General features: G+C 38.4%; 2 protein-coding genes across 4 annotated transcripts in view; one reads left to right on the plus strand and one right to left on the minus strand.

Annotated features, from left to right (window-relative positions):
- The window catches only part of si:dkey-233k19.3 (dynein heavy chain 11, axonemal), a 57,380-nt gene extending 49,552 nt beyond the window's left edge, over positions 1 to 7,828 (plus strand). For 2 of the 3 annotated variants that reach the window (XM_015045316.1, XM_015045318.1), the window contains exons 82-83: positions 8 to 5,344; positions 7,818 to 7,828. In XM_015045316.1, coding sequence (XP_014900802.1) covers positions 8 to 255 — 248 coding nt within the window. In that variant the 3' untranslated portion in view covers positions 256 to 5,344; positions 7,818 to 7,828. Of the gene's footprint in view, positions 1 to 7; positions 5,345 to 7,258; positions 7,272 to 7,817 lie in introns of those variants that run through there. The other variant, XM_015045317.1, reaches the window with a different exon arrangement.
- Positions 3,427 to 8,644, minus strand: LOC106955243 (rap guanine nucleotide exchange factor 5-like). Its single transcript, XM_015045319.1, has 8 exons — positions 8,496 to 8,644; positions 8,195 to 8,373; positions 7,880 to 7,970; positions 7,718 to 7,768; positions 7,389 to 7,476; positions 7,180 to 7,244; positions 7,037 to 7,091; positions 3,427 to 6,276 (listed from the first exon to the last, which is right to left on the minus strand). Exons 1-8 carry the CDS (start codon positions 8,571 to 8,573, stop codon positions 6,158 to 6,160), a joined length of 726 nt encoding a protein of 241 aa, XP_014900805.1. The 5' UTR covers positions 8,574 to 8,644; the 3' UTR covers positions 3,427 to 6,157.
- Between the last annotated feature and the right edge of the window lie 19 nt (positions 8,645 to 8,663).

An 8,663-nucleotide genomic window follows, 5' to 3' on the forward strand; every position in this document is an offset into this window, starting at 1 on the left:
CTCCCAGGGGCTCGTTGGGACATTGAATCAGGCATCATCTCTGAGGCCTTCCTTGGAGAGCTGACCCCGGCCATGCCAGTGCTGTATGTTAGAGCAGTGCCTGCAGAGGAGCAGGAGCTCAGGAGCACCTTTGAATGTCCAGTGTACCGCACAAAACAGCGTGGCTCCACATATGTTTGGGCCTTCCACCTCCGCACCAAAGAGCCCCCACCGCACTGGGTGGTAGCTGGAGTTGCTTTGCTCTTGTCTGTGTGAGAAAGTCATTAGGTCAGGGGGGAGCATCTTAAAAATGTGCTAAATTTGTTTTTTGTTTCGTTTTTTGTTTTTTTTAAGAAAATGTATTATGCAAGCAGTATTAGTATCATGTATGTGTTTCACTGACACATTAGTTTCATAGTTTTATTTTGATATGTTTTAGGAATTACATAGGTTATAGATTAGTGTCCAGCCAGTGTTGAGCCTGTCGTGTCTGCGTCCACCGCTGCTCCTCATCTCCCTCGAGTGTGACTGGGATTTGTCGGGAGCTTATGTCTCTATATTAGACCATGTAATTTTGGATGAGCAGCATATTTTATTAGAAGGTCAAGATTAAAAAAAGCTCTCTGGCTGCCCTCTGCTAACTGAATGATACACAATGCTGTCTGGAGGGATCCCGGACCAAATTCCCAGGAGATGATGTGCATGGCCGCTATTGACTTTTAAATGAGGTGCATTTGACATTGACCTTTTGTACTGCGGAGGCAGAATACTAACAGACTAGTGTAATTCATTCAGCCGAGCCTGTTGCAAAAACCTATTGAAAGGAACTGATAGCTTTGTATGAGAAAGCAACACATTAGATTACCCATCCTTTATCTGTCTTCTCCTCTCTGACTGCATCTGATTAACCTACTCAGATCTAAATAAAACCTTTAAGTTTGATTCAGTGCATAGAGAGAATGATCATATCAAAAAATGCTATCTTGTTCTTATCAAATTAATTGGGGTTAATTGAAAAGTGAGATTTCCAGATTACTGTTGTATTACTTAGAAATAAATGCTTAAAACGCTGTTCATTTCAGAAAAGTCCAATTTTAGAATTATATACTAGAATTGTTGTATAGACCAACATTAATCATAAAACTAGGAAATGAACCTCTTAAAGAAACGGTTCGCGTTTATTCTCTTTGAATAAACCATTTGTTAACTTCATGATCCTAATGTTATCGGGGTTAACAGAGGCCACATTATTGAAAATGTGATTCAAATTGCAGCCCTGAATCACACTGGTGTTTCTCGGGGTGTTGGGGAGGTCAAACCAGCCCTTTTTCTCCAATAAGATTTTTCTCCAACGATAATAACTGTTGTGTTGTTCTTAATTCCTCCCTGCAGCCTCAGTGGCTCCAGACAGACAAATGGAGGATGGAAGATTGATTCTGTGTATTGTATTCCAGGAGAGGGAAATGAAGAGTCGGTCTTCCTGCAGATTCTCCTCATCTGCCTTCTCTTCCTCTCATTAGCACGCCGCAGCAGCTAGCCAGTCATTTGGTGACAGGGAAATGATACAGTGCCTGCAGTGTTTGGGAGGAAATGGCAGGGTGCGAGGCCCCGGCACGGCGGGGGGTCGTGCCATGGAGAAGTCATGTTAAAGGCCAAAGAGGACACCTGGTTAAAGTCAGAGAGGGCATCTGGGTCACACCTCCGCCCCCCAGCAAAAAAGTAGGAGTTGGAAGTTTTTTTTTTTTCCTTTTAACTTTTTTTTTTTTTAGAAACTGTAAACTTTTAGACTTTTATCACTTGAAATAACAGGATTAACCTAATTATTATGAGTTAAAGAAGTTTTGAAATGAACTGAGAAATTGTCTGGAAGAGGATTTTGCATTCGACCAGTAACCCTGTGAATGAAGCTTTCAAAAGTTGTATCAGATGGTTCTGACTTTTCCCTTTAATGTGCTTGTTTGTTTCACAGATTAATAACAACAAATGCTGTATTAAGGCATATTCCAAGCTAATTTTTCTCCTGTCTAAAGAAACCAAGTTAATTGCATCACCATCATAATCTTGAAGTGTTTTTATTGTTTTGGTTTTCTTTAGTATGTCTGATTATTTTCTATGTTCTTTAGCTTTGATGTATTCTCCTTATTGTCTAAAAAATGTTTGGTTTTTTTTCTCCCTCCTCCTCCATCAGGAGGAGGAGGGCTTAATTACTCTGGCTGAGTAATTAAGCCCATTGACTTCACCTGTATTTAGCATCACTTTCACCTGTTTCCCTGCTATTTAGGTTCTTGATTTGTCTTTGCTCAGTGGTGGATTCTCTATCTTTGTGTCCTGTTTCCTCGTTAAGTGCCTTGCTCCCTTTCATGTCACAATTTCTAAGTTTTAATTTTTATTATTAAATTCTCAATTATGCCTCACTTAAGTGTCTATATTTGATGAGCTGGAAGGTGGCATCTGAGAGCCAGACATCTAGGTCCCCCCCCACTGGAACTATTAACCCAGTGATCTGATCTCTGGCAAACATAAGACAATGGATGGGTGAATGTGAATAAAAAAATATCTCTTATCTGGTGCACATCTTTAGTTTCAGGCATGGAGAAAAAATATTTAAACCCGTAAGCTATATTGTGTTTTGTGAAGGACTACGGAGCATGTGCTGTACTTTTAGTTGTTTTTTTTTAACTATAAGCACCTCTTTCTGACACCCAGGAGGATTTTTACCATCTCAGTGACATAAAGCATTTTGTTCACATTTCTAGTCCTCAGAGAAATCAACATCTGCTCAAATGTGCATCAGCAGGTCAGAACTTTAAAAATCTGGTGATTAGTAATCAGGCACAGGATCTCGGTCGGTGCATGAAAAGGTTTTATTGCACGCACAGTTGACAGAGGTGGTCAGGTCATCATTTGACATGTACGTAGAGCAGCGTACAAAAAGGATTAAACAAAAGCATGATGAATTTTAAATCTGTAGAACAAATGAAGACTTAAATATCAATATGCAGCATTTGAGCATGTATCCACAATATAAATACTCAACTGTACATGGTTGAATAAAAATTTTGAATTAGAAAATGATAAAGCAGATTTATCTCATAATGATCGCTGGTTTGAAACTTAAAATATACTGAGCAGATGTTGTAAAAGTTACCCAGCAAAACACATTACTATGCTTTAAACTTGTACACTGCAATGAGAATGAACATTGCACACAAACAAATTTTACAATTTTAATTCAGAAGTGCTGTCATTTCATTTTTGCTATTGCTTTCTAGTTCTGTGTAAATTTCAGTCTACTGCAACTCTGCAGCTTCTGTTGTCTTAGCTAAAGCAAATCTGACTAGTTTTCAATGAATTTCTTAGTTTTTTTTCTGGTACCACAAACCAAAAGCTGATGCCAATTCCTGACTCCTTTGACTGATTGTCAACAATTCAACTTCGTGGGGTATGTTTTTTTTTTTTTTCCAGAGCAGTAAAATGCAGCTACATAGCAAAATACAGAATACTTCACATTCTTGAGCTTCCTACACTAGTACAGCCTGCACTGAGTAAAGCTTTCTCTGATAAATGGAACTCGTCAATAACAAAAGTACTGCAAGGAAAAATGATGCACTGAAAAAATGTACAACTGGAATATTAAAATGACATATTCAACAATCATTGTTATAACATCTACAATCTCAACCAGACATCTTTGTGTGTGTTAACTGGACAGCTTTTCTCCTGTAGCAATATTTCACTACAAGAATAGATTGTTGTGTTTGCAAACGGCCCTATGTGTGAGGAACTTGCTGTCTGTCCTAATCTTTAGCCAACTCATCAAACATTTATTAGGTGCTAAAAGCATCTAAAACTAATTTTTAAAACAGATTTAGTGAATAGCACTTATCACAGGAACTATTTTATTCTGCTGCATTTAAACTTTATGCTGTATTTTATATTTAACTTTGAGAGAACTATTAGAGTGCTGCTTTAATAGTTAAGTCTATTGATCAACAACTGGAATACAGCTTAATTTTAATCTTTACTCAGGACATTTTATCGTGAGGATTTGGATGATCTTGAAGACATTGAAGATAATTAAATGTTTCTTAGTAGTTGTTTTCATCAAGCAAAGAACCTTGAATTGCCTTTTTGCTAAAATGTGCTATGCAAATTAATATTGCATTGCATTTCTTCAGGTCGCTTTAAAAGTCTGCACTGGACTTTAGGTCTGTTCAAGATAACCTCTTACGCCCTGTAAGTCATCTCTAAATTTTTACAATATAGATTTTGGGATGGTAAAAAAAAAAACATTTCTAAATGCCTGTACATGTCAAAGTCTCTCACAAATCTTGCCAGTTTAAAACATTTGACGGGGGGGGGGAATCATGGTTAGCTCTCATTTTAAACAATAATTGCTGTCTCTTTTTATTCAACAGAATGATTACATGTTGTAGAAAAATAGTCAGGTGAAAACATCCTCAGTCATGATTTAATATAACAGAAGTTTTGATAAGTTCGCTCTGTCAGTATAAAGGACTGCTTTTTAGAAAAAAAAATGTATATATATATATATATATATAAGAATCCACTTTTTTTAAATCAACTGTTAGTTTATTTAGCTCTCATGTTCCTGGAGATGACTCTTTACCCTTCATGATCTGGGGAAGTGGAGTCCCAAGACTGTGACCAAACCTTACAATGAATCAAGCAGAGTCAGAGAGGTCTTGTATACCTTTTGGGAGATTTGGTTTTGTCAACTGCTTTTTCTTGTCATTGTTCACTAAGTAAAAGCCTATGCTTTCATGTGAATGTTTTGCTGTAATGTGGTTTGTCCTCACAACACTTTGGAAAGGTGGTCTTGTAGGGTCTTTTAACAAGTACTGTATTTGTGCGTTAGATCTCTTGTCAGGTAAGCCGAGAAACGGTGTTGAAACCACACACTCGCAGAGATCCAGGAAGGACCAAGTAAGGCGCTTCTTCCTGTTCTTGTGCTAACAGGAGATGAATCAAGGCTGGTTTCAAACCTTGGGTCTACCTCCTTGTTTTGTTCCTCCCAAAGATTAAAATGGGTACAACAATAGCTTTGAAGCTACTTTCTCCTGAGACACTGAGCAACTCTAAATATTAATAGATTGTATTCAGGTAAAATAAAAGTTGGACCTTCAGTTCACTTGACCTAAAACTTAGTCACAGTTTGTTGATTTAGTTTGTCGGCTTTTTTCTTCTCTTCTTTGATTGAGATCTCTTGATTTCACTGATTGTGAGCTCCAGGGGATTTTTCCTTTCCAAACTTTTTTAACTTTTAATTTTAGCGTTGGTTCTAAATAAATGCTAAAGGGGAACTATTATCCAAAGTTTTTAGACATTTTTGTTCAAGAAAAATGTCTTGAACAAAAAGACATTTTTTGTTCAAGACACACTGAAAAAAAAAAAAGAAAATCCAGCCTTAACCAGATCATTCTTAAAGGAGCTCATAACAGGCAGAACAGAGGGGGTGTAGTCTCATTTTCCTGTGATTTTGAGAAAGAAATTTTATGAACATGTTATTTTACAGCCCATCGACCTATTCTAACTCCTTTTAATAGGAAACATAATAGGTCCCCTTTAATCCTGAGAAATATGCAGAAATATCCTTTTTTTATTTTTAGCACTGTATGTAAAGTTTTCATTGATTTTGTTGGGGTATGAAAGATGAATCATGAGCATTAATGCAATTTAAAGTCACTTGAGAGCAGAGCAGTATTAATCAACTGGAAGTATTTGTTGCAGTGTGCCACTGAAAAAGAAAAATTTCCCTTGCTAACTTCTGCCATCTGCAGGTCTTCATAAAAACAGCAGCAGCTCTGGGCCCCATAAAGACGTCTTGATAAATGGCTGCCACTCAAGGCTTCTGCTGTTGTTGCAGTTCAGCAGGCTGGCGCTGCAGCTTTCCCGTTGAGTAATAGTTGAACGAAATCGGTCACGTAGGTAGTGGATCCAAACAGTTTCTGCGGCCTTCCTCATGTGTGTCTTTCACCGCTTGTTTAGGTCTCTGGTGACAGCCTCCTGATTGAGTTACTCCATCTTGTGTGTTTGAGTCAGAAACGTGCATACCTCCCAGGATTGCTGACCCCAGTCTTGGGCACTACGAGCTGAGACAGTGATCGGTTGATCCTTGGCAATTCCGCAGAGTGGGAAGAATAGAAAAAGCTCCCATCTATGCACGAGGCTCCAGTCTGTGTGACAGTTCGAACAGAGTCTGCTGATTGTCGATGACATGAAGGTAATCGGTGTAGGCTCGAACCTCTGAGCTGCTCTTCTGGGCAATTCCATTTCCTAGAAGAAGAACATTATTTTACTTTTAAGCTGTGCTGGTATTGATTCATAAGTGTTCAAATGCTTGAGACGCCATCCAAAAGTAATTAGAAATCGGAACCGAGTGAATAACTAGAACCAATCTCTTGGGTTTCCTTAGACATTGGAATGATAAACTAAAGTTGACTGCAGAGTTTGAAATGTATAGGATCAGTTGAAATGCATCATTGGACTGAGTTAACTTTACTCTGTAATGTGCCTTGAGGTCTTAAAAGCACACTCCTCTCCATCTTAATAGATGATTCCCTGCTTTAACACATCCGATTCAGATGTCTGCAATTCAGTAAAAGCCTGTTACTCGGCCATCAATTGAAATCAGGTTTGCTGAAGCAGGAAAACGTCTAAAACATGCAGGACAGTGCGACTTGAGGAAACACTGCTTTAGATAAATGGTTCTCAAACATTCTGTCACCACGTCTCATTGAAGCTACAAACGCCTTGTAGATCCATCGGCCAGAGGTTGGAGTAGGACAGAAGTTGGAATCAGATATTTAATTTTTAATCATCTCTGAGTGATCGGCAGCTCAAATGCTAAGTCAGATTTTTATTTTATTTCTTTTAACATCAATTCTCCCAGTTTTTGTCTTAACAATGAATGTCTTGTATATAAAATTCAGTGATAGCTGGTATAAAAAAAAAACAATGACGATTTAGATCTCACAGGTCTCATTATGATTATTAAAACATCACATCATGCATGACAAACGATCTGAATACTGACCCACGTGGTCTTGCTGACACTCTCGGATGAGTCTCGCCATGTCTGCTATCATGTGCTGGAGGATACAGATAAAGACTTTGATTAAACCATTTTCCATTCTGTATGTTTCCTGTCCAGAAGAAAAAAGACACACACAAACTTACCAACTTCTCAAAATTGACCAGATTATCGTGAAATGTTTTGTTGCCTTCATGAATGAATGTGATGTCTAAAAGGGAAAAGATTTACATTTAGTGAAAAATGTGGGTGTAAAAGCGGAATCACCCAATGATTGTGACAACTCCCCTTTTTTTTTTACCCCCAATGTTTGTCAAGTTTTTGGGCTCCTGAAGCAGAAGAGTAAGGAACACACCTTTCAAGAGTAAAGGAAGAAACGGGATCTTGGGGGACTTCATCTTCTTGAAGGAGTCCCTGTATGCCTTGTGGTTCAGTGAGGGATCCTGTGAAGAAATGTTCAAAATGAATGAAACTCTCCAGGGAAGGATGTGTGTGTCTGTTGCATGCAGACATTGTTGGAAGTGAATTCTGGAAGGATTCGAAGCTAATGATCACATAAACCTGACACTCTTTAGCGAAGTAAAACGTGTTTGTTTTTAGCTACTTGTATCCCCTGGTGCAGCATGGATTCACATCAACGCTCTGCTTTCAGCAGTGAGAGGCAATATAACTGAGTAGACTTACGGTGACCGTCTCCAGCTCGGAAAACAGCTTCTTAAATTTACCAGGAATTTTCTGCAGGGACAGAAACATTAGTTATTACATTTTTTTTTCTTCCAGATAGTTCAACTGCTGCTGCAAATAATAATAATAAATTAATGTCGGAAGGAAAAGAGGAAATCTAACCTCCCACGTCTGACTGAGGCGGCTTACAGCACCAGCATTCAGGCCCATAATAATGGCAAAGAAGCTGTTGAGGTTCCTCTGTGCTTTACAGCTAGAAAAAAATAAACACACACACACACACACACACACAAAAACAGAATTTTAAAGGTTTTAATTTCAAAAGAATTAAACTGAGTGCAAGTTAGTCGTTTTCCACAAGAGGGCGTTGGATTCTCAATCAAATCAAGGCTTCCATTTCAGCACAGTAGTATTAAAAGGCAATCGGTAAATTTTTTTTTTTTTTTTTTTTTTTTTTTTTTGTAAAAAGTGACTAACTGAGCAGCAATCTTGATGAACTTCTTGATGAGCTGGACCCTTTTGCAGAGCGTTGGACACAGCAGCACCTCAGTCATGACCCACAGCTGGACTTCGTTGCATTGCTGCAGCAGCATCTCTAATGGCATCGTGTAGCTACTGCAAACATGGCGGTTGAAGGTGAAGTAGATCAGTTCCTGCTGTAAGACAAAAAGAAAAGAAAAAAAAAGACTTTAACCAAGCTGTGGTAAGCTATGACAAAAAGAAAGGTGACACATCCAGAGGTAACTATTTGCGCTTAAGGATGCAAATAGAGGCCAACCTCGTGCATCGAGTTGAAAATTGTCCAGTCAAAGTTGGTGAGTGCAACAGCCACATCCCATGTATTTAAAGTCAGCATGCGAGCCGTCCTCTGTTGCAACTCTGAGTTATCTGTAAATGGGTTCTGTAGAGGAAAAACACAAAGGCCTATAAGATGTTTTTTTTTTTT

The sequence above is a fragment of the Poecilia latipinna genome, unplaced genomic scaffold (assembly GCF_001443285.1).
Source record: "Poecilia latipinna isolate Pla-1442-1.1 unplaced genomic scaffold, P_latipinna-1.0 Scaffold719, whole genome shotgun sequence".
Taxonomy (NCBI): Eukaryota; Metazoa; Chordata; class Actinopteri; order Cyprinodontiformes; family Poeciliidae; genus Poecilia; species Poecilia latipinna.

Bases quoted from the DNA above. Each gene is read 5' to 3' on its own strand.
- LOC106955243 (XM_015045319.1), bottom strand. From the start codon at position 8,573: ATGCTGACTTTAAATACATGGGATGTGGCTGTTGCACTCACCAACTTT. The intron at 7,769-7,879 runs GTTAGATTTCCT...CTGTCCCTGCAG, and splicing joins GCCTCAGTCAGACGTGGGAG to AAAATTCCTGGTAAATTTAA. The intron at 7,092-7,179 runs GTAAGTTTGTGT...TGTATCCTCCAG, and splicing joins TGGTCAATTTTGAGAAGTTG to CACATGATAGCAGACATGGC.